Here is a 26,223-nt window from a genome sequence, read left to right as displayed (position 1 = left end):
AAAGATGCAGATGTTGTTGAAATTTTTCAATAAATATTTAGTTTGGTCCATGACTTAGTCCCAGTTTTTAATTTTGGCCTCTGTAAATTTGAGTTTGACACCCCTGGACTACATGAATGATATCATGCTCTTCTAATACAGTTCCTTGCAGTACTCCATGTTGCCACTAGAGACCGCCATTCCCCTGTTAGTTTGCTCGCCCCAATCAACATGAAGTTTCCACAAACTTGAGATTTTGCTTAGAAAATATTTATTTGTACACTGTACAAAGGCACTTTTACAATCACAGCTCTCCTCATCACCTCATGATTTCAACATTTATTTAAAACAAAACAAAAAAACATATACACCTATAAGTTATTACATTCATTAAGATTTGTTCAACTTCCTTTCTGAAAATTAAAACTTGTACAGAATATTAATGACATAATTATTGAGATGATGTTTTACAATAAAAGCGCTACAAATCAGTTTCATACTATGAGAATTAAAATATACATTCATTCTAGACTTTAGCAGCTTTTTACACAACTCATTCTGTGGAGTAGAGACCAAAAAAGAATCGAGGTTACAGTTGGTATGTCCACAATGTTACACAATAAAAAGACACTTGTTCAATGGTTTCTTTTAGAACTCAGTGATGTGGAGTGTTATGAAGAGACTGTGATGTGATACTTTGAGATAAATCAAAACAGAGCATCTCCACATTCAGAGACAGGCTGTGCTCCTCTAAAGCCTTTACAGAGTCCAGGAGATGACCACTGCGCCTTTAGCAGAAGAAATGCCCTTTACACCAGACACAGGACAGGAGCTCCTTTTGAAACAGTGGAAACAGACCTGTGACTGTGTGGAGCATGCAAACACTACGAACAATGCAAAGCTATGACTTCTTTTAGTAACAATAACAGTTTGTGCGTCTGGAAAAGAGTGAATATTTTATTTTGAATATTACTTCAATAGTGTGATAGCCTGATTCATCAGATGGTTTCACTTCACAGAAACCGTCTGACCTCGCAGCGTTAGAATTTGTTTGCTTGACGGTAGGTGGGTACTTTTTTATTTAACCAATCGCTGCTATTTGGTCGTGACGTATGTAATGCGCCAATAACAAGACTAACTGGTATATTAATCTTTTCCTAAATCTTGTAGGAAGAAGGACAATAACGTCTTTCCCCTTGATGAAATTCAGCAAACATTCTCTTTGTTCCAGCTTTAAATCCTCGATCTCTGGAATCGTTGCCAACACAGAATGTATGTCTGTTCGCTGATTGGCTGGTGCCCGAACTCACACTTCCAGGGTTCCTGCCAACTGTTTAGTGTATTCTGATTCCTGACCTAGTTGCTGGAGAGAAATGAAATTGAGCGGAGGCATTAGCTGGCACCAGCCTGTCTAACAGTGTGCAGTAGGCAAAGTAATGAAACTTCACTGACTTATCCAAGCTGCTTTGGGAAGGATATACATTCTGAAACATGGCCAGTCTTGCAAATGTGATTTTATCAATTAAAAGTAGTTATAATAATTATAATATTCAACATAGATCAGAAAAGAGTTTAAAACGTAATGTTTTTTCCTCATTACAAACAGACCTGGAGTTGTGTTTTGTTTCATTCACATATGTTTAACACACAAACCTTACATATTTAGGCTGACTTCTTCCCTCAAACTGAAAAGACCATCTTGTGATGTCATGTGGTAACGCAGGAAGTGCTCCACTGTGTGTTTTTTTTAACTCCATGCATCTTCACTATAATTATTTGGATGAACTAAAGGTAAAAAGTAGCTGTTGAGTTGAAAACTACAGGTTCATGACATCACAAGGTGGAACAGCCTTTGGAGCAATAGACAGACTAAAACAAAACACAAATCCAGGTCTGTTTTTGAGGAGGTAACAACATTATAATGTGACTAAAAACTCACAAGAGTGAAATTTGCATAATATAGGACCTTTAAACCTGCAGCTAAATGTTTCACTCTATAAAATAAGTACAGTGGAATATATGGCCATTAGTTAAAGTTGTTATACATTAAAGTGACTGTTTTGAGAATGCACTGCACCCTTTTCCTGTCGTGTACCATTTTGCCTTTAGTGTAGCATCTGCCAGAGATATACAACTCTACCATTTGACATCCTCAGCAGATCATTCACTAAACAGCAGAATATTATAAAGAAAAGTCTTGCACTGAGTCCACTTTCAGGTCTGAGTCCAAGATCAACATTGAAAGAGCTAATGATTGACAGCTAACAGAAGTGAACAGTCCCTTTAAGTCCCGCCTACTCTGTCCGGTCGTTTCCGTCCCCGTTGATCTGCACCACACAGTCTTTGTCTAGAGGTTTGGAGTGAGCTGTGCTGAAATGCTGAGGGCTGATTTTGAACCTCCCGTGACTGTCCACCCCCAGAGCGGGCACAAACCTGCGGTCAAACTGCACCTCCGGCCTCAGGTAGGACGTCCTCTTCTGACAGCTGTCCCCACTGCCCTCCTGCGCCCACAGGAACACCACCAGCTCAAAGTGAGCTGTGGAGCTCTCACACAGGACAGGGAACAGTGGGCTGCGGTGATCCAAAGGGTGGAACCATGTGAGGGGGAAGAGGAACAGGGGACAGGGCTGGGATCCTAACTGGTCCAGGTAAAAGTCCACAGATGTTTGGTGTAAGGCCTGCCCCTCACAGTCCTGATACAGCACCGCGCTGAGCCTCACGTCCACCAGGGGGCGCTGCAGAAGGTTGGTGGCCCGGATCATGAGGCATGTTTGACCTTGGTGCTGTCCCACAACCGCCTCTGGGCTGAACTGGATGGCACCTGCTCGCTTCTGTGGACGAGCTATTTTTGCTACAAATGCACCTATAATGAGACAATATCATTAACTCATCTTTATTCACGTATTAAACTTATATTTTACTTTACAAGAGAGAACTACTTCTGTGACCACTGCTGGCATAAGGCAGACTGACAGAACAGTGACTGACTGTCTGCACCAATGGGCAAATTCCTTTGACCACCACTAAATACACAAACACATTATAAAATAAACCAAAAGTCTCCTCTGAAAACATTAAGAAAATGCGGTAACAGGAATCCTAAACCCCCAGAGCGTCTGTATTCATGACTGTATGGTCTGTGACTGTGTTAAACACATGATGCTCCAGGCTTCATCATCCTCCAAAACATTGAAACTAAACAACACTCTACTGTTTATATGACTGTTGTTTACTGTTTATATGACTGTTGTTTACCATGACTCTCATGATGAGCATAGAAACAGAACAGAGGATATATTCACATTGCTATACTGCTGCAGTATTTTACATATAGAACTCTTTCCCCATCTGAGAATACATAAAAGTCTAACTCAGTCTGGGCTTATGTTTGTTGCAAACTGTTATGAACAATGTCATGTGAGATGTTTGTGTGGTTCACCTGTGATGAAGGCCTCCAGCATGAGCCCCAGCAGCATCTGCACCGCCAGCAGAGCAATAGCACTGGGACAGTCTCCGCTGGGGTACATGGTGCCGTATCCTATAGTGAGCTGAGTCTCCAGAGAAAAGGAGAACGCTGCAGTGAAGCTGTTGATGTACTTGACACACACCACGTGCCCCTCTGGAGGGGCATCGTGGTCCGGGACATCCAGGTCTCCGTTGAAGTGAGCCAGGAGGTACCAGAGGCAGGCGAACAGCAGCCAGTGGCACAGGAAGGACAGACAGAAGGCCAGGACCACCCACCTCCAGCGCAGCCCCAACATGAGCCCCCACATGTCCTGCAGCGCCAACAGCCAGCGGCCCTGCCCCACGGCTCCGGAGCCCAGAGAGCAATGGCCATTTTTACTGACCAGCCTCTGGCAGGTCGCACGGGACAGGAGAGACTGCTTTCCCCCCAGAACCGCCAGGCTGCACGACTTAGAGGTCATAATGATGTGGGGTGCAATGGTGAAGCCAACCCTGCAATGAAAACAGGAGGCATCAAATCAACACAAACGTCAACAAACTCTAAACTCTCTGTGTGCACATCTCTCTAGCACATGGTGGCACTGACACACTGTTGAAATGCATGTAGGTCAACAATAGCCTTTAGGCCTGTTGTCCCAACTGAAAATCTGCCTCAGCAACACTGCCTAGAGAATATAGGTCAAATGTGCAATAGAAACATTCTCGGGTTATACTTCTATCCTGGCATAAAATCTGCAGAATCTTCATGGCACCTTGGTGTTCCACAGCTACTGCAGGTTGTTCCAGTGTCTTTTACACATGGGGTAACCTGGCACACGTCAGTTGACATGTGTGTCACACTGGACTGTGTTCTACACGTTCTCATGAGTTTGTGAACCACAAGTATCGTGGGAACCGTCTTGCTGTGCAAGGTTAGGGGATGAGTGTTTTACTTCCTGTCATTAGATTGTCATTATATTCTTCAATGTGATGACCTGGAGAGGAACTTGAGTCTGGTCTCTGCTGGCGGTGTGATGGTCCCAGAGTAAAAGGCCCCTACAGAGACACATACAGCCTGAGGGCCAGCTCTGTTTTCTGAAACACATCTGGAACTGCAACAACTACAACAACACACGCTCGGATGAAGACATGAAGGAGCGGGGCATCATGGTCGATTCAACATCACCTGTGTCACCATCGTCTCATACTGACAATGAATGTTATATTATGATGCTGTTGGAGATGTTTTGTTTTGTTTTGTCTGAAAGCTGAAGTCAAACAGAAAGTAGTAACCCCACAAGCATGCTCCTCATCTCTTTGCCAAAGTCAGGAAGTATTTCAGACTCTCTTCATTCAGTGCACCTCAGGCTGGACCTGTGTGACCAGCGCTGCCCTGTCCCCCGAGTTTGTATTTCTATGTCAATATTGTTTCCAGGAGATTAGAGAGTGTCCCAGTGGGAAGCAGATCCGAGAACAGCGGTGTCCGATTAGGAATGTGCCTCTCATGTGGGACCCTGCGCTGCTCTGGGCCCAAATCTGCACCAATTACCCTGCACCCTGCTCCTGACAGGCCAGTGACATGTGCACACATTCTATGGGCTTTTGTTTTCACATGAACACAGCTGTACAACGGAGGAACCAGCGGGAGCACCAAGATATAGGGCCCAAAGACAACAATAGTGAGAGGGGGAGTTGGTAAAGACATATAGACTCATATCATGAAGTTATATCACACATGAATTACACAGGTGTTATAGGGCCTCTTCTGACATGAGAGCGAAGATGACCAGAGCATCCATGACTCTGACCTTTGTGAGACACATGCCCAAAACTCATCCTACATGAGCACTTAATACAGTTTCAGAATACAGACTTAAAGGTCCTATATAACACAAAACTGACTCTTGTGAGCTTTAAGAGATGTTATAATGTTTCCTCATCATAAGCAGACCTGGAGTTGTACAAAACTTTAGGGGGATGTAGAGATTGTGCAAAATTGTCTTTTTGGTGCTCTTCAGTGTAGGGACCAGTCTCAAATACAAAGTTAAAAAAGCTGAGGCACTCAATGTCTGTCTTCGTCTACATCCATCTCGACCACTCTGTTTACTGTTGTGCTGTTTCACAAAAGGGACCCAGACAGACGCGATGAGTTTGACGTCATGGCTTCACAGCTCCGGGGTTCTTGCAAACCGTCTAGTGTGTTCTAATTCCTGACCTAGTCACTGGAGAGAAATGAAATTGAGCAGAAGCACTAGGTGGCGGCAGCCTGGCTATCAGTCACCTGCTTGTTTCTAACTATATGTCAGTGCTCTGCTTGGAATGTTCCACAGTATGACATTAAACATTAAATAATATTTACATTTATTCAATTACTGAAAAAACACAGCATTCTGACTGGGAGCGGGATTACCTTTCCAGAGATCTGACCTGTAACTTGGTCAGGTTTAGTCTCCGTGAAGATAAAAAGGTATAATGCCATACTGTGAAACTTTCCAGACAAAGCAAAAAAAAATCCATCTATCCATCCATTTTCTTCCGCTTATCCGGGGCTGGGTCACAGGGGCAGCAGTCTCAGGAGGGACTCCCAGACTTCCTTCACCCCAGACATGTCCTCCATCTCCTCCGGGAGAACTCTGAGGCGCTCCCAGGCCAGCCAAGAGACATAGTCCCACCAGCGTGTCCTGGGTCTTCCCCGGGGTCTCCTCCCGGTGGGACATGCAAGGAATACCTCCTGAGGGAGACGTCCAGGACGCATCCAGAACAGATGCCCGAGCCACCTCAACTGGCTCCTCTCAATGTGGAGGAGCAGTGGCTCTACTCCAAGCTCCTCCCGTGCAACAGAGCTCCTCATCCTATCTCTAAGGGAGCACCCAGCCACTCTGCGGAGGAAACTCATTTCGGGCCAATTGTATCCGCGATCTTGTCCTTTCCGTCATTAACCAAAGCTCATGACCATAGGTGAGGGGAGGAACGAAGACTGACCGGTAAATTGAGAGTGGAGGAGTTCAAGTATCTCGAAGGTCTTGTTCACGAGTGAGGGGAGGACGGAGCGTGAGATTGATAGGATGATCGGTGCAGTGTTGGCAGTGATGCGGTTGCTGTATCGGACCGCTGTGGTGAAGAGGGAGCTGAATCGAAAGGAAAAAAGCATTTGACAGGCCCTCAACCAGAAAAGTTACACAATGCACCTTGAAGTATACTAACATGACCAACAAAAACCTCCTTTCTCTGTGTTTACAATGACAGAATATCTTTGTTGCACAGAGACAGTTTAGCCTGGGGCTGTTGCCGGCGGTGACACACTCCCTCTGAAAACAGCTCTGTCCTCAAGAGGTCTCTCTAATGAACCCAGGCTTAACTCTGTGTGTCTGTATAATACCTTTACATGTTCTTACACTTGATATTTGTATGGGTGCACTGTGATAGAAAATGTCCCCAAGACACAACATTGCAGCTGTTTTGATAAACTTCCACCTATTTCCCCCCAGAGTCCCGCTTCAGAGAGACTTGGACCACTGTTTTACCAGAATCTGAACAGTAAATGTCGATTGTGGTTCATAAAAAAAGTTCTGTATGCAATTGCGAGTACTACAATGCCGATGGTATGCGCTCATTGACTTTTCAAGCATTCATTCACAAAAAAAAATCACAAAAAGTCCAAAACTCTGACGCTGAAGCAGTTCTGACATATTTGCAACTGAATCTGTGGTTATAAAGTTTTAAAATGTGATGATAATTGGATGAGACGGGGTGTTACACTTCTATGCAGTATCAGTTGTTGACACATAAAATATTTAGATCACCATGTTAAACCAAAAACAACTTACTAAAATGTGCAATTAGTTCCAGTTTTTTGACATGCCAAATAGGGGTGAGTAAAAATATCAAAATATCGATACATTAAATCGCTTAATGTGATGGTACAATATCGATATGGTGGGCTGCTGTATCGATATATCGCCAAGAGTATTTTTTGGTATGTTTTACTCAATTATTTTGTTACAGTGCTAAAGTTTTGTTGCTTGTTTAGTGGAAGGAAACTTGTTTACACACTTAACATTTTCATTGTTTTGATGATTAAAATGTTTGTGTTTCATACGAACTTTGCACAAGAAGTGGTTTAACAAAGACTTTTAATATCACAGCCATGACTTAGCCATTATTTTTATTGAACCATATCGAATCCATTTGAAATACATCATATCGAATCAAAAGCTCACTGTATTGAGATATGTATCATATCGTGACCTATGTATCGAGGTATGTATCCTGTCGGCAACTTCTTAATGATACCCAGTCCTAATGCCAAGTCAGAGCAAAAAAATCCGTGGGCATCCCGCTAGTGAAACTACTGCACATCACATCAGGTTTGTGAAGTTGTAGTGTGCTGTTGTATCCTGCTGTTATATATTTATGGAAATTTGCTGAGTGGGAGCATAGGTGCCATAGGTTTGTGGGTGGAGCCTTGTATTTGCGATTTCATCAATTAATTTAGCATAATAATCATAATCATGAAGCTGACAGTTAACAGAATAATCGAATAGGATCAAACTATTCAATCAATTCTAATAAATTAAGTAATTAAATAAAAAACTGTTGAGGAAAGGACAAAAAAATAAATAAAAACAACAAAAAAAAGGTTCGAGAAGCATAGACAACTCCATAGTCAATTCATATAAGCTGTAAGAGTGCAGATCTGTTCTTTATTACATCATCAGAGAAGAGCATTACTGGAGCATTGTCATAAATGTTAATGACTATGTGAACAAAACAAAACTTGAATACACATTTATATGTCATTCATTTGTCATTGAAAATTTGTGTAATTAATAGTAACTTAAAGGTTCTATATCAGTGTTTCCCAAAGTTTGGGTCGCAACCCTAAAGTGGGTCACCTTGTCACAATCTGCATGTCGGTCTGTAATATATTGGGCTACATTTAATGTCCAAATAGGCCACTTATGGATCCTTTTATTGCTGCTTCAGTGACTGTTTTTCATTGTTTAAAACTTGAGTAATACTAATTGTTCAGAGACACGATCACTCAGTCAACAATAAAATATCCTCGTTAATGTTCAATAATGGTCAAATCCACCTTTATTTTGTGATTTACAAATAATGTCTATTGACTTGGGTCGCAAAGGTTGGTGACTTTTAAAATATGGGTCCTCAGAAACAAAGTTTGGGAAACACGGATCTATCTGATTTTAATGAGCTTTAAGTCATTATAAAGCTGTTACGTCCTCAAAAACATACTTGGAGTTGTGTTTTGTTTCATTTACACATGGTTGAGTAGCTCTTATTATTACTACTTTTCCAATGCCCTATATGCTCTGTTCAACCTTGTGATGTCATGAAGCAGTAGTTTTCAAGTTAACTGCTACTTTTACATTTAGTTCAGCAGAGATTATCCAAATCATTCCAGTGAAGGTGCATGGAGTTTAAAACCTCAATGGAGCACTTCCTGTATTACCACATGACATCACAAAGTGGAACAGAGTCTTTTTGAGAAAAGGATGCAGCCTAAATATGCAGGGTTTGTGTGTTAAACATGTGTAAATGAAACTAAACACAACTCCAGGTCTGTCTGTGATGAGGAAACAACATTATAACATACAGTAAATCTGAAAAATAGTGTAGTAATAATAATAGTGTAAGACCTTCAATGTAGAAGTGCTTGTTTTTACTTTTGAATCCACTTAATCTAACCATAGATGTTTGGTGTGTGAAATGTGTGGTGTGGGATTGGTTTTGGAAGCCACACATTGTTTAAAATACAAAAATGTAGAGAAAAATGCCACACACCGTCTTACTTGGAAAATGTGAAATTTATTAGGACAAACCATGCAACATTTCGGCATTAGGCCATCATCAGGCAAGCGGGCAGGTAAGACGGTATGCAGGATTTTTCTCTATGTTGTTCAGTTAGTCCCTCTCCTCCAATGCACCCATCACAAGTAACTGGTGCGAAGTTCTCATTCTTTTACAATACAAAAATGCAAAAGCACTCTCACTAAAACATACACAATAAGTATTAAGTCAAATCCTCCAGCTGAGGTTGTCCTGACCAGGCTGAGCTCAATGATCTAAAGATGGACCCTGAGTGTTGTACTGCAGAAGCTCACTGGTAAATAAACTCAAATGAGGCTGTTTGGGGCATCTGCAGCAACCAGTGATAACAGGTAGAGGGCGCTCTTGGAAAAAGGATCAAAACTTTAGACAAAACTAAATCCAGGATCTCCATAAAAGTAAAAAAAAAAAAAAAAAAAAAGTATAGCTAAAAGGCCTTTATTTAAATGGTCAAAGCTGACATATTTTGAACATAGCCTTAACCCAGTCTTCATCAGGGCTTAGTTAGAATCATAAAACTGAAGCATGAAGCTCAGAGCTCTTGAGACACACTGGGTGAAGCATGGGTCAAATGCAGAGACTGAATTTCCCTCACAAAACATTATAACAGGGTTCCTACTGTTTTTCACTGACAAAATTTCAAACCTTTTCCATTACTTTTTCATGACCTAAAGTGAATTTTCCATGAATTTACTGCACCTACATGTGTAGAATTGATCAGACTTTAAGGGCTAAATATGAAATGTTAACTCTTTCCACTCACCTTATGGCTTGGGATTATAGTTCTTTAACATTCAAAATCCTGTCAGTGCATTTATTATCGTCTCTTAAATAAAAGGTGCAGATGTTCAGAAATATTCATAATAGCCTAATAAGAACTTAATAAAAAGCTGTTGTGTGAAAGAGATACTAAAATTCCATGTCTTTTCTAAAGCTTTCATTGAATTTACAAAATTATATGACTTTTCCACCTGGAATATTCATTTTCCATGACTGTTCCACGTTTTCCATGATCGTGGGAACTCTTTTATAAAGTTAACCTTAACTTTATGAGCCAGGTCTGGTTTGCAATCTACATGGACGTCACATTTGAACAAGACCATGTTACAACAGCAGTCCACATGGCTTTTCTTTACATTTAGATTTCTCATTGTGAGTGTCTTGCCCGAGGACAGACACATGCAGAAGACGGGTTAAAACAACCCGTTAAAACTCACTGTATATGAAACTATAAACAATGTGTACTTGTATACTAAGAAATCAGGTGTTAGTACTGAAGCTTGGTGAGTAGGGGTGTAACGATATCCAAGTCTCATGATATGATATATCGTCACGGTATGAACCTCACGGTATGATATTTATTACGATATCGTGGGAAAGCTCATGATATGGTGGGGAGGCTCATGATTATAAGATGTAACAATATCCAAATCTCTCTGTATGATATTTCCACAATATACATCTCACGGTACGTTATTTATTTTGATATTTTTTGGAGGAGAACAGAACTGAATATGCTACTTTTTGCTCTTAAAATGCCTTGACAAGACTTAATCCAAAGAACTAAGATTTAAAAGTGCCTAGAAGTGTTATTTCTTCATGTAGTCTGCACTGAAATGGAGCAAAGGATCATGGTCTACGTAGTTCCCTCTGTTTTTTTAGCTACTGCTGCACCATAACTCTTAATTGAAGCAAAGAGACTTGTGATTCGATGTATTATGATGGTCCATTACATTATTGGGTAATGTAATGGTATTATTGGGTAAACTTTGACGAAAGGATATCACGATATTTCAGTTATTGTTACATCCCTATTGGTGAGTGAAGTTCACCACTAACTTAGTAAATCATGATATTCTAACACAAAATCGTAAATAAAACCTAGAAAAGAAATATTTAACTTATTGCACGTGGTAAAATTTCGACCCCAATGTTAATTTCAAACTTATAACAACAGATCCACAAACTAAAGATGTGACCTGGGTCAAATCTAAACTGGAAGGTGTACTGCATAACTTTACTTGGAAAGAGTACACCATAAACTAGAGAAAACAGAAAACAGAGTAATATGGGCCCTTGGATGTAGAAGTGCTGAGCGTAGCAGGTAGTCCAGCCCGGAGTGGAGTTAGTGGAGTCTGTATGGGCCCAGTGTGAACCGGGCTCAGACACTGGTCTTTGTGGCTTCATCACATGAGAGTCGTGTGCTGGAGCTTCTCTGTTAAACCAATACAATTCATTCACTGCATACTTCTGCTGCTCCTACTGACGAGATGCTTCAGTCTGTACGAAGACTTACCCATCTATTCTATGTCATGTGGGATATGGTCAGTTGTGTACACTCACTTTACTGCACCTCTTGGCCTATTCCCTTTTGCTCTGATGATGATGAAGCATTCAGAGCAGCAGTCACATTTATTTTGGTGCAAACACTTTTCACGTGTTTGCATTTACACACACAGCTGATGGATCATATCCATGACCAGAGACCAGTGAGGCTCGGAGGTCAGTGATTTTGACACTTCTTTAACAGATCTGTGGAGAGGCGAGCCCGCTCAATAATGCATGTTTTTCAAGGTATTCTTGACTAATTCTTACAACTGTAATGAAATAAATGCTGCAGGTTTGAATCTAATCCGCCCAGAGGTTTGGTGTAGTTATGACGGCGCTCGATGGAGTATTCATGCGGGTTGATGTAAACAAAAACTTTTTTGAAAACAATGCTAGGGAAATATTCGTTTCTCAACATACTATGTGAAAACATAGCCTGTAACTGCCTTTGCATTTTGGTCTTAAAATGTTCACATGTACCTGTTCTACATGATCCTGGTGTTTTTATTTTGCTATTTTGTCCATAAATACATTTCTTTTCCTAATATCGAACTCAGCTTAGGGCTGCTCGATTATGGAAAAAATCATTATCACGATTATTTTGGTTAAAATTGAAATCACGATTATTCAAACGATTATTTTTTATTTACACGATGCATTTATTCAGCATTTCTCTCACAAAAAACACTTTGTTATTGATAATTTAAGCAAAACTTTCAAATTGAAAATAAATATAGGCTACAAATATGTAGCCTAATTCATCTACTTCGTGGAAACTGTCGAACTTCGCAGCATTAGGATTTATTCGCTCGATGGTAGGCGGGTACTTTTTTATTTAACAAGTCGCTGCTATTTGGTCGTGACGTATGTAATGCACCGCTAACGGGGCTAACTGGTATATAAGCTTTTCTCAAATCCCGTAGGAAGAAGGACAATAACATCTTTCCCTTTGATAAAATTCACCAAATATTCTCTTCCAGCTTTAAATCCTTAATCTTGGGAATCGTTGGCTGGTGCCCGGACTCGCACTTCCAGGATTTTTGCAAACTGTCTAGTGTATTCTGATTCTTGACCTAGTGGCTGGAGAGAAATGAAATTGAGCGAAGGCACTAGGTGGTGCCAACCTGACTAACAAATATTTACCTTATAGAAGTTTTGCAATGTATAAAACAAAAAATAAAATAAAATAAAATACACTTTGAACAAAGCATAGAAAAACATAAATGTATAAACTATATATCCAGTTGTTCTACAGTCTCTATGTTAAAATAAATACCCTCAAAATAACTTTTGTTAAGCTTTAATCGTTTCAACTCGATTATATCAGCTCCAAATTCTCCCCGTAACCTCCCCATCAGCCTTGTGATCTTTATTTGCCTGGAGCTGAACGATATGGTGACGTCACGCTCCCCTAGTCCATTTCTTTATACAGTCTTTTACACAGAAGTTAGGAATGATTTAATAAAATAATCCTTAAATGTGAGTACCAGTTCCACTGAGCCACTAGCTACAACTAACTGTAACTCACTGTTGAAACACTGGCATACTTGTCTCCGGAGATGTTAGGGGTTTTCTTGTAATTTTATTGCATGTCAGTCATTTTGTTTTTTGATTTTGATTTTGTCTTTTACTATGTATCACAAGTCCACAATACATTTACTTAACACAAAGATTAAACTTAACTTAATAGATCACCATTCTTCTTTTCACAATTTCAGTGGTTTACTTGGGTTTTTTCTGACTTACAGAATACTGATTACCCAAATTAAAATGAGTCCAATCAGTGTACTGTATTCTGAAAACTTTGAATACTTTTACACTGAGTTGCACTGAAATTATAATGTAAAAACATGAAAAAACTGTAACTGTTGTTAAAACACTGGCATAGTTGTCTCCTACGATGTTGGGGATTTTCTTTTCATTTTATTGCATGCTCGTCATATTCTTTTTCTTGTTTTCCTTTTTTTTCTAACTGCATCACAAGTCCACAATAACTCTATCTATCTACGGTGACAAAAACGTAACACAATCAAGTGTTCAAAAGCACCATAGCACCATTATTCTTTTCTTTTCCTTAGGTGTTTTCTGACTTATATTCATGTACTTAGTTACAGAATACTGAACACCCTAATTAAAATGAGTCCAATCAGAGTACTATATTCTGAATACTTTGAATACTTTTACAATGAGTTGCATTTAAATTATAGTGAAAAATGTCTTAAATGTGAGTACCAGTTCTATAAAGGATCTCGCTGTAAGTGTAACTCATTGTTGAAACACTGGTATAGATGTCTCCTACGATGTTGGGGGTTTACTTTTACTTTTATTGCATGTCTGTCATATAATAACTCAATATCTACACACAATACACCATAACTCTATCTAGGGTGACAAAAATGTAACACAATCAAGCGTTCAAAAGCCTGAACCATAGCACCATTCTTCTTTTCACAATTTCAGTGGTTTCCTTGGGTCTTTTCTGACTTACAGAATACTGATTACCCAAATAAAAATGAGTCCAATCAGAGTACTATACTCTGAATACTTTGAATACTTTTACACTGAGTTGCATTTAAATTATAGTGTAAAAACATGAACAAATTCTTAACCCTCACGCTCTCCTTGGGGTCACATTGACCCGAAGAAAACATTTCTTTCCTTCCCGCTCTCTTGGGGCGAGTCAATCAAACCCAAAAATGTATTTTCTCTCCTGGTGAGAATTTATTTGAAAATAAATTTTTGGGTCTGATTGAACTGCCCCAAGAGAGTGGGAAGGAAAAAAAATCTTTGGGTCAATGTGACCCTGAGGAGAGGTAGTTCTACTGTATTCTGAATACTTTGAATACTTTTACACTGAGTTGCATTGAAATTATAGCGTAAAAACGTGAAAAAAATTCTTAAAGTTCTATAGAGGGTCTCGCTGTAACTCTAACTGTATCATTGTTGAAACACTGGTATAGCTGTCTCCTGTGATGTTAGTTTTTTTTTTTTTTTCTATTGCATGTCCGTTATATTCTTTTTCTTGTTTTCATTTTTTTCCTAACTGCATCACAAGTCCACAATAACTCTATCTAAGGTGACAAAAACTTAACACAATCAATCAAAAGCCTGAACCATAGCACCATTCTTCTTCTCACAATTTCAACGGTTTCCTTGGGTCTTTTCTGACTTAAAGAATACTGCATACACAAATGAAAATGAGTCCAATCAGAGTACTGTTGAGTTGCATTTAAATTATAGCGTAAAAAGGTGACATAGTATTAAAAAAGTTTGTAAAGCATTTCCATCACTGATTGGCGAAGTAAAAATCACACATGCCTCACCACAAGAGCAGAGTCTTCTATTTTTCTCACTAATTCTGCGCAGCTTGAATTCTAAATTAAAGAAAAGTAACTACTCTATTCTCCAAATTAGTATTCAGAGTACGTATTCTCGGTGCGTGTATTCAGTGAGTTCCCAACACTGGACTTGGGGCCTGTCCTAAAATGAGCCTGTCCCTTTAAGCGTCATGTTTTACTAAGAGCCTGTGCAGCTGTGGAAAGTTCTGTCACTTTCACACTTGGACGCAGATGTTTGACACCACTGCACCACTTCCAATAAAGCGTCATGAGAAACTGACACTAACTGATTTTATTCTAATACTGCGTTCAAACCCACAAGTGCACTCTCTTCAAACTGCAGCATACTCTACAGAAAGCACCTGCACTCACAAAGAGCTTAAATTCTTAGCTTAAAGTTGCACTGCGCAGCTTTTCGGTTCTGTTTGTCTCCATGGAAACGTTACTGCTTCGTCTAGAATGTCCCACAGTATAGATTAAACCTGTTTATCACGAGGGAGACGAGCAGGTTACAGCACGACGCTACATTATAGGTCAGATCTGTGGGGAGTCGCCCCTATTCACAGAAGGAATGATTGTATTTTTGAGGAACAAACACATGTGATGAATAAATGCAAGATGAATATGTTTAATGTCATAACATGGAACATTCCAGGCAAAGCAATAACATCTCCATAGAGACAAGCAGGTAGAGGAAAAGTTACAGAGTGCACCTTTACCTCTTTGCTTTAAGAATACAGGATAATTACCATAAAAACAAGAACTCTGTCTTTATCAGGAGTTAACAACTGATTACTAAGAAACTGGTGACTTCCTTAAACTCAGTAGTTGTTAGAAATTGCTCAGTATTGTGATTGATTGATTAGATCATTCTGGTTTGGGGCTCATGTCTGTGTATTTCACTCATCAGCAGTTAGAAAATTGACGGTTCATTTACAGATTAATCAAACTTTTATATGTGGCTGACTGCGGGCCACTGTGTTAGTTATTAGTGAGTTTATTTTTCTTCGGTCAATTAAGATAATCATTAATCACATCACAATGGTTTAACACAGAAATGATGCTCTCGTGAGTGCAGAGAGAAAGAGAGAGAGGCCTGGGATTAAAAAAATGACAATAACTTCATATTTACTGCTCTACTATATCGCTGTATTTATGCTTGTAATTATATTTATTTATGTATGACAAAAATACATATAAAGGATACATATAAAAACATTAAAATGCAGGTATGAACTCATCTTTTGGTAATGTTAGACTGAGTTACAGCACATTAAAGAGGCATTTTTGATTACATCACTGTGCTATTGTATCGCAATGTCACAACTGATAACTGCAAATACTCTCATAGGTCTGTGTGATTAACACTCAATGTTTATGTATAAGTAAAAAAAAGTGGGCTACAAAATGTAATACTTCAAATATTTGGTACGTTTTATATTATCAATGGGTTTATGATGAAAAACTAGGACTGTTGCTATAGCGATTAACAATCTAAAATGAAATATTTGATCTTTTGAATGGGAAAAGGTCTTCAAAATACAATACTATAATATTCTAAGCTGAAGAACGTTTGCATTTTTCAGTGTAGAGAGTTTCCAGTACCAGTAGCACGTTCTGCATAGTCGAAAAACTCGGAAGAATCTCTTGTTCTGATTGGAAGAAAGTTTCTGACATAATAATGATAATAAAATAATGGTTTTATATGGCGCTTTTCACAGTAACTTAAAGGCGCTTTACATAGCTGAACATTAAAAAAGGCAGTAAGCAGTAAAGTGGGGGCTGCAGGAACATCACTTTAACCATCAGCGGAGTTTGTACTCACCAAAGTCAACCACGACCTCTTCACCTTTCTGACCTAAAGTGAACCACCAGCCAGAGACGTTGTTGGTTCAGGAAGTTAAAATCCACTGGTGTAAAAGTGTGCTGCTCCTGAGTCTGTGTCTGTGACGATCTGGCCTTGAGATGATTCACTCGGTCACATTCTCTGCATGAGGCCTATTAGAGAGGAGGAGAGGGAGGGGCAGCCCGGACACCTTCACCCTCACACGGGCCCTGGTTGTGGGTTGGATTCCCGCTGCTGTCTCTTTGGCACCGCCCTGAGGAAAATGACGGTTTAGGCAGGTATTCCAACTGACTTTTTACATTACACATTTTACATTTACAGCAACTCACCTTTATAATGCCACTACCTTAGTCGTCATATAACATCATCTAACACAATATGTAACTGTAACTGATAAAAGTATTTTACTCATAGTGTGCTGGAAAATTTCAACCTCATTGCTGATTTAAAGTTTACAACAGCAGGTCCACAAACTAAAGGTAAACGATAGGCCTTGTAACAGATAACCCTGTGTCCATTATTTCATCTGAATGAATAAATGAAATGTATTTTTTAGTTGTTCACATTTTGCAAAACAGTACATTTTCTGTTTGTCTTGATTACAACCAAATAAGGACTGGGCTGAAGCAACTTGGTTATGCAAGTCCAACCTCACCATCACATGACAACGCAACAATATACAATAGTCACAACATAACAATATCCATTTACTTTCAACAATATTCTAAAAAAGAAATACCATTTTAACCAGTTTAATGCCATACTGTGAAAGATTTCAGACAAAGCAACTACATCTCTATGGAGAAAAGCATTTGAAGAAAATGCTACACAATGAAAAGTTCCACAATGCACCTTTAAGTAAAATCCTCCAATGGAAAAATCTATTTATATGGAGATGAGTCCTGAGTGCTGTAAGACAGAAGCTCACTGCTGCAGACAGGTTTAACCCAGTGGCATTGGGTGAAGTATGGGTCACATGCAGAGAATCAACTTCCCTTGCAAAGAATATTGAAGATAATCTTAGTTTTATGAGCCAAATCTGGTCTGCTGATCTGTGTACAAGTTATATTTGAACAAGATCATGTTACAACAGCAGTGGTGGAACGTAACAAAGTAAAAGTAGTAAAGTTATGTACTTAAGTTAAATATTTAGGTATCTGTACTTTACTTAAATACATTTGACAGTGGATACGTTTTACTTTTACATTTGAGAGCAGGCATCTGTACTTTAGACTTCACGACATTTAACTGCACTGAAAAGTAAAAGTATTTTTCATTACTGTTTGAGATCTATGGAAAAGTCTAAGGGTTTATTGTTAACATGTTCGAGCAAATAAAAATATACCAATAAAAACAGCTAAGAAAAAAATAACTGATTCACTTGTTTCTGCTGAAGAACATTCAGCACAAATCTGTATCAAAATCAATACGCTTCATGAGACCTCAAAATCTGTGTGAAATACGTTTACTTTTTACTCTTTAAGTACATTTTAAAACACATACTTCAATACTTTCACTCTTGTTTTCATGTGACACTTTTACTTGAGTATTTTTCTGCTCTGGTATCTGTACTTTAACTTAAGTAACCAAACTGAGTACTTCTTCCACTACTGTACAACAGCAGTCCCTTTACATTTAGATTTTTCATTGTGAGTGTCTTGCCCAAGGACAGACACATGCACAAGACGGGTCAGAGCAGCCCATAACACTCGCTGTATAAGAAAATATAAACAATGTGTGCTTGTGTAAGTAGGAATCAGATGTTAATATTGAAGATTTGTAAGTGAAGTTCACCATTAACTTGGTAAATCATCATATTCTAACACAATATGTAATTTAAGTAAAAAGTATTTTACTCATCACGTGTTGGAAAATTTCGACCCTGTTGTTAATCTCAAACTTACAACAACACGTCCACAAACTAAAGATAAACAATAGACACTTGGGACCGGGGTCAAACCTAAACTGGAAGGTGCACTGCGTAACTTTTCTTGGAAAGGGTGCACCATAAACTAGTCTGTCTCCATGTAGATGCACTGAACTGTTCAGCCTGGAATGTTTCACAGTAAGGCATTAAACAAATCTGTCAGGCCAAGGTACAGATCAGTTCAGTGGAGAGGCTGACCCGCTCACACAACAGTGCATGTTCTTAAAGGTATTTCCGTACAATAAAATCACCTCTAATGAAACAAAAGCTGAATAGACTTTTAATGCTATATTGTGGAACATGTCAAGCAAAGCAATACCATCTCTCTAAAGAAAAGAAAATGTGGTTTACCCTGCAGAAAGTTACACAATGCACCTTGAAGCAAAAGATAAACTTACAGTGAACTTCTAAGTCATGTTCTTATCACCTTTAGAGGAGACTAGAGCTAGGCCAAAATCCTTTATTCTGTCAATAAAAAAGTCCACAGTTTCCTGACTAAAAGGTGAAACATTGACAACTTCATTGGCTCTTTAAATGTTTTTGTGGGGTTTCGATTTGCCTGCTTGACTGAGACAGGTTGAAGACATGTGTATGTGGATTACTAGTTAAAAGCTCCTTATTGTTTTGGCCTATTTTTCCTAAAACACCTGGTGAAAATGACTGACTTTCTGAACCCTTTGGGGCACACACAACGAGCTGGATTCTTTGTGAAGCTGAGGCTCTGGAGTTTTGGCCTCTGCTCTCCTCTAACTGTCTCTGTACTCTCATTATAAGTAGGAACAAGCTCCACACAGAGGAAAATCAGATTTCAATTTCTGCCTACATTTTCAAAATATAAATATTATTTGTTATTATAAATAGTAAATATAAGAATAGGTATACCTGGTGTCTCTGGGGATGGGAGACAGTAGATTGAGCTTTTGTTGGGTTTTGACAATTTCCATGTCCAAGCTCAAGCTCACTAAACATGAGATTTAGGGACTTGGAATTGGGCAAAATAGTCCAAGCGGAATTCATATAATATTCCTATTAAATATGATTGAGTTATATATATATATATTTTATTTGTGGGTTTGGAGTGCAAACTGTTCATGAGATAAAGACTTCTCTTTTATCAGAAGCTGAACAAACAGAAATGAATGAAGAAAAAGCACAAGAGCCAGTATCAGCCCCTTGGAACATGAAGAGGTTTTAAAGCCCAAAAATCCTGACTGCCCAATGTGCTGCAGACTGCTGTCTATTAACATTATGGACTGAAGAGTGAAGAGGGGAAGAAAATAGAAATACAACGCCCTCTGTTGATCAGAATGAAGAAACCATTACAGATATAGCATGACCTAATTGAGTTACACGACGACTTAATATTTCACAGTAAAATCAGGTATTGTTATTTATTTGTATGTTTGTGGAGTCAATAAACTTAGTCTAACTCTGACCAGTACAATGTATATCTGAGATTACCTAGAAGATAGAATACTTCAGGTGACCAGACGTCCCTATTTACCCTAGACAGGACCAGTTTTGACCTCTGTGTCCCCTGTCCCAGAAGATTAATCCAAAACCAGTGATTTGTCCCAGTTTTATACAAGAAATATCCCACGTGTCCCTATTTTTACCCAATCTGATCCCTGCCTACAGTAAAGAGAAGCATGAATTGCACTTTGTTTAGGTAAAATAGTAAAAAAAGATGCTTAAAAATGACCAAAACACAAAGAAAATGTGACTATATTGACTCACATGTTAGTCATTAGTGTTCTCTGCGTAACAGTTTTCTTTAATTAGGCACTTGTTTCACAATTTTATTATTACCAACCACCAACACGGGGACGTCACAGTTTTTTATTTTGAAAATCTGGTCACCCAAAGAATAGATGTATTTTATAATAGCAGCTAGATAAATGATTGCCTCCACAGACCTAAAATATGCATATAGAAACTAAAAATCCATACATTATCAGAAGTGAACTCACCCACTGCACGCACAGTTGCGCCATGAGCGTCACCGGAAGTCGTATCTGCCATGTTTAGCTGCTTTGTTTTAGGTCCTTGTTGGTTTCCTGCAGATTTTAGCCTTTAACTCTCGCAATGGAGCCGAGCTGGAGTACATTTTTGTTTCAAGTAAGTGAAACAGACGTGCACGAGTCAGATCTACCACCGTGTTCGTTGCGCGGCGTCAAAATCGCCATCTGATTGTTTTATTTCACTTTCTGGAGTGATGCGCGTTAGCCGAGCAAAACAATGGTCTTAGCATTAGCTCGCTTGTTAGCTCAGCGCAAACCTGTTTTTTAATGATTAATTGGGAGTGTTTACGCGCAGCAAGCAGCGATCACAAGTAACACGCACGCACTGGTAAAGACTAAAGTAATATGCGTTAGTGTAAATGAATAAAATCACCTTAAAACAGGTTTTCACTGCTATTAATTTGGAAGCGCGCGTTAGCCATTTTGGAGCTAATGCTAACTAGTACTAGCGCATTTAGTTGCTTGGTCAGCGGCTGCCTAAATATCTTGTTGGTTAACCTGTGCTTTCTCAGCTCTTCTTCCAAATCCTTCTTTAATCACGCTGCAGATTTATTGTGGAATGTAGCGTACAGATCGGCGGGATTGGAAAGATCGCACGAAACTTGTCTCTGCTAAGAAGTTCGATGAATTAGCTCCGATGCTAACTGGAGTGGCTCACACGCGGACTGCAGCCTGTAACCGATACTCCACACACGAGAACATAGATTAGGAGATGTACCCTAAATATATCACTATACTGGTTATATATTGGATCGCTGAAACGATTTTGCGCCACGCTTGTGACTTGGAATACGTAAACCTTTGCAGTTTTGCGAACACACAGGTTTTTGCAAGTGTGCGCCATGAGAAAGTTTCAGTAGTTAATCCGCAGTGTAAACAAGGATGCGCCTAAAATGTCAACAAAACAATTTACTTCTGGACGATAATAGATCTCATATTACTTAAAAGTAAAGGCATCTTATGTATTTTTCCCCTTTTAACACCTGTTTGCTTCATGTAACCAAAAAACTAAAACACCTTCTATAGAGTGACCAGACGTCCCCATTTATTCGGGACAGTCCCAGTTTTGAGCCCTGTCCCCCTGTCCCAGCAGATTTATCAAAAACAAGTGATTTGTCCCAGTTTTATACAAGAAATCTCCAAGGCGTCCCTATTTTTGACCAGTTTGATAACTGTAAACAATAAAGAGAGGCATACATTGTAATTTGTTTAGGTAAAATACAAATAATCTGCTTAAAAACAACAAAACACAAAAAAGTGTGACTATACTGGTTCACATGTTAGTCCTGAATGGTCTTTGCGTAACAGTTTTTCTTAATTACCTACTCATTTCACCATTGTATTATTACCAACCACCTTAAAAACAAAGATGTCCCAGTTTTTTATTTTGAAATTCTGGTCACTCTAACTTTCTAAAAATGTTCTTCTCTGGAATGGCTTCATATTTGTTTTTTCAATGGATGAGTTGGCCTCTTTTTCGAGATGAGCCTCCTGTACTCTATAATGTGTGTATTTAGTTATATAAACACACATAACTGCTTTATAAGTGTTTGTCTGGTTGATTTGAATGCTGTTGCATGTTTTTCCCTTCTCCCTAATTGTGGCAGACGTCCATTATTCAGCATGAGTGGTTCTGTTCAGTCACTGTTATTGTGTGGTCTGGTGGAAGTGGGTTTTTGGAAGAATTAAAAGCACTGATTCGCCATTTACCCAAAGCTACAGCCATGTTGAAGTTGCTGGAATACTAGTAGGTTTTTTGTGGAGTGAGCTGGAAGTCTCTGTACTAGCTGTATCTGAAGGAGTTTCATTTCAGTTTAATTTACAGCATCAAGTGCCGCATAGTTTTGATGTAAAGTATACATTTGTTAGACCAGTTTTCAAATTCTGCTCATCCTATTTGAGAACTGTTGACCTGTTTTACTGTTACAAAGGTGAAGATAAATTAAGACTAACCTAATTTTATCTAGATTCAACCCATGATTTTCAGCTATTTATTTTCACTACTTATTTTGAATTTATTATTTCCATTATAGTGCTACTTTTTGTTATTATATATCGAACAACATTATGGTTAGTTAACTTTATAACACTAATAATGTGTTTTATTTACATTTGGACATAAATCTCACAGAAAATGCTACACAAAAAGTTAAACATGATGACTTGAACTTGAATGACTGAGATCTAAGCCCAGGTCTGTTTTGGTGAAACCTGCACAGAGACTGAACAGAAGCACGCTGAGCTGCTGCGGATAAACCGACACAGTTTAGTTTAATTTCCAAAGGGTACAGTTGAACTTGAAATGTCGTATGCTTTTTGGATTTGCACTTGGAGCAGGTGTTTAGCAGAAGGGAACATAAACTGAGACAATGGTGCATTGAATGTCCTTAAATCTGGGGACAATGACCCAGAGCAAACGTACGAGTAAAGAGTGAGCAGCAGCAGCAGAGGATAAAACAGCACATCTTTAGTCTGCAGCTGCCGCCGCCATTGTCCCTTTGGTCACGGCCCGGCCCCAGTGGGACTCAGGCTCAGGGATTATGAATATTTCAACTGGACACAACGCACTGATTGAGATTTGAAACATTTTAGAGCAGTTTTCTGTTATAATATTTTACAATGTTTAAAATTTTGATTTGGTCTGACCCTTTTTTGTTTTACATGCAACAGTTTGTGCAAGTTTCGTGCAAATCATCTGAGGGGCTTCATATGAAAACATAAAAACATGTGAAGGGGTCAATAACACTTTGAAGAATAATTTACTTTTGCATACTTGAAAAATGTAATATAAACGTTGCTATTTTTAGGTCGGTGTTATATTGTAAAACTCATTTAATTGGGGACATAATGATCAAATGACATGGTGAGAAGATACTGGCACTCTAAAAATTCCTGCATGAGCCTTTAGTGCATATTAAAAAGTTAATTAGGCTTAAGAATGATTGGTGTGGCTCCAAAACTTAATATGATACAAGAAATTACTCAAACAATGAAGCAAATGTGGGACTTTTGATAATGCAAACACTTAATACCTAACATGTAAAGCACTTTGGGTAGAGTGCTTGTTTTGTTAATCTTTTTCTGACAAGTACAGCAATTGTGCTTAGGTTTGCGATGTTTATTTTGTTCACAGTAGCGTTGACATTTGAGTAAAGACTGAAGTAGAACTGATAAACTAATACAAGAATTCCATGAACTTCAGAGCATGATTGTAGGTCTAAGTATATGCAACATGTAGAAGATATTACTTTTAAAAGACAGGGTATTTTGTTCTTGCAGTTTGTGATTTGATAATTAAACTTTGACTTAGAGAAATGATTTGGACACAGTAGCTCACACATCTCAGTATATTATTAGTATTTTATTTTTACTTGTACATATACAATTATATAATTATGCATTACTTGACACTGATTTATTATATTTTTGCTCTTAGTCATTATAATTATATTGTGATGTGTGAGCTACTGCGTCCAAGTCATTTCTCTTACTTTCCTCTTTGTCTAAGTCTATATTATAATGACAAAGCGCAGCAATAAATGGTAATAATAAATAAAAAATATTAGTATTATTCTATTCATATCCATTACTTTGACAATGTTTAAATCCAGACTCATATATGACTGAAAGGTTTTTATTGCGCACTCTTCTCTTTCTTTAATGTTAATTTTATGATGATTATTAATGTTTTGATTTGTTTTTATTGTGATTTTAATGTTTTTCTTGTCCTGTAAAGCACTTATTACTTTGTGTACGAATTGTGCTATCCAAATAAACTTGCCTTGCCTTTAGAGAGATTATTAACACTGTACACTTCTTTTGTTTCTTGCAGCAGGCAAACGAGGCTCTCCATCACCAGCACCCAGTGTCCGCCAACAGCCTGCTCCCACTGCTAAACTCCGGGACCGACCCTCCAGACCAGAAGCCCGTGTTACCCATCCCGCTGGACCAGAAGCCCCCGGTCAGCGCCGCCGAACTCCTCAAAGACAATGTGGCGAGCGGGGCGGGCATGAACTCTGTCGCGCCGGGGGGTCCTCCGGTGGTGGTCAAAAAGGAGCCCAAGTCCAAAACCCCATTTGTTTGCGGATACTGCGGCAAGGCGTTTCGAGACAGCTACCATCTGAGGAGACACGAATCCTCCCACACAGGAATCAAGATGGTGTCTAGGCCCAAGAAGACACAGAGCGCGCCCACCATGGTGCCGCTAATATCCACCGTCCCCCGAGAAAACAACGCCAACCAGTCCTACATCACCACAGTGGCAGGTACAAATGCATTTAGATCATGAGCGTGTATTTTGGACACATAGTGGACACAGCAGCTCACACATCACAATACATTGTAATAACAGGAGTAGAAAAAATAAATGCCCAGGTACCAACAATGGTCAAATGATCAAAATAGAAACATAACAATCTTCTACCTTCCTGAGTATTTGAAACTACATGACCAATGGAATCATTGTGCCTGTTTTTTTCCATTTGTGATTTACATCGCATTTAAAGTTGTTCATGAATCCTGACTGTTTTTACAGTCCTTTTATTAAAATTGGCAAATCAAAAGACTAAAAGCTGGGCAGTAGTACTAAATTACAACGTTTTATTCACTGTATTGCCTCTTTTTGTACTGTCTATAAGATGAACACATGACTCTGAATCTGCAAGTCTTTAAATGTTTAAATTTTTCTTTAACTTGAAATCATTAGCTTCCCTGTTGGTATTGGCTTTATTGACACATTGCAGGGATGCTGGGGGTTTTCCACAATGACACACATTAGCAAACACAAGCTGAGAAGATTTAAGTTTGTCTGTCTGAAAACTCAAGGAATTATTTAAACACCTAATATATCAGTATGAGCATTCATGGTCCTGTTGAGGTGTTCGAGTCAGTTTAGGTCAGTTCTTTCTGGTCAGATTGTGTTAAAACAAAGCTCAGGTTAAAGTCTAACTTGAGTAACAAAGCTGCAGACAGCAGTGTCTACAGTTAGCATCACACCCCCAGTGAGTGTTGATGACATCAGCTGTAGTTTAGTAGCATGTATAAGTAATATGCTTATATTATTATACTATTTATATGGCTATATTATTTCCATTTGAATGAGCTTGCCTTGTGTCTGAATGTGTATTATTGCTGTTGTTCAAGTTTGGACACACCCTGTCATTCAGTGTTTTTTTTTTTCCCTTTGTTTACTACTTTCTGTATTTTATATGCATACAGAAGACATCAAATATACGAAATAAGATGTATGGAATGGTCTAGTAAAAAGAAAAATTTTAATAGCTCTACTATTATATTTTTTGAGGCAAAGGGTGACAATTTTGTAGCCTGACTCATCAGCCGGTTTCACTTCGTAGAAACCGTTTGAACTCGCAGCATCAGAATTCGTTCGTTCGACGTTAGGCGGGTACTTTTTATCATTTAACCAATCGCTGCTGTTTGGTCTTGACATATGTAATGCGCTGCTAACAGGGGTAACTGGTTTATTAAGCT

The 26,223-nt window shown here is 38.8% G+C and overlaps 2 protein-coding genes across 8 annotated transcripts in view; one reads left to right on the top strand and one right to left on the bottom strand.

Moving 5' to 3' along the window:
- Positions 1-294: 294 nt before the first annotated feature.
- kcnj13 (potassium inwardly rectifying channel subfamily J member 13) lies at positions 295-21,370 on the bottom strand. Its single transcript, XM_055166834.1, has 4 exons — positions 20,683-21,370; positions 16,765-17,038; positions 3,419-3,936; positions 295-2,842 (listed from the first exon to the last, which is right to left on the bottom strand). Exons 3-4 carry the CDS (start codon positions 3,903-3,905, stop codon positions 2,274-2,276), a joined length of 1,056 nt encoding a protein of 351 aa, XP_055022809.1. The 5' UTR covers positions 3,906-3,936; positions 16,765-17,038; positions 20,683-21,370; the 3' UTR covers positions 295-2,273.
- LOC110162867 (vascular endothelial zinc finger 1-like) overlaps positions 20,701-26,223 on the top strand; it is a 19,202-nt gene continuing 13,679 nt past the window's right edge. For all 7 annotated transcript variants that reach the window (XM_020927780.2, XM_055166833.1, XM_055166830.1 and 4 more), the window contains exons 1-2: positions 20,701-20,830; positions 24,566-24,998. In XM_020927780.2, coding sequence (XP_020783439.1) covers positions 20,798-20,830; positions 24,566-24,998 — 466 coding nt within the window. In that variant the 5' untranslated portion in view covers positions 20,701-20,797. The remainder of the gene's footprint in view (positions 20,831-24,565; positions 24,999-26,223) is intronic.

Source organism: Boleophthalmus pectinirostris, unplaced genomic scaffold (genome assembly GCF_026225935.1).
Source record: "Boleophthalmus pectinirostris isolate CB_2022bp ecotype Guang Dong unplaced genomic scaffold, ASM2622593v1 HiC_scaffold_9, whole genome shotgun sequence".
NCBI lineage: Eukaryota > Metazoa > Chordata > Actinopteri > Gobiiformes > Gobiidae > Boleophthalmus > Boleophthalmus pectinirostris.
This window is presented reverse-complemented; position numbering and strand designations above follow the sequence as displayed.

Bases quoted from the DNA above. Each gene is read 5' to 3' on its own strand.
- kcnj13 (XM_055166834.1), bottom strand. From the start codon at position 3,905: ATGACCTCTAAGTCGTGCAGCCTGGCGGTTCTGGGGGGAAAGCAGTCT. The intron at 2,843-3,418 runs GTGAACCACACA...GTCTCATTATAG, and splicing joins GCTGGAGGCCTTCATCACAG to GTGCATTTGTAGCAAAAATA.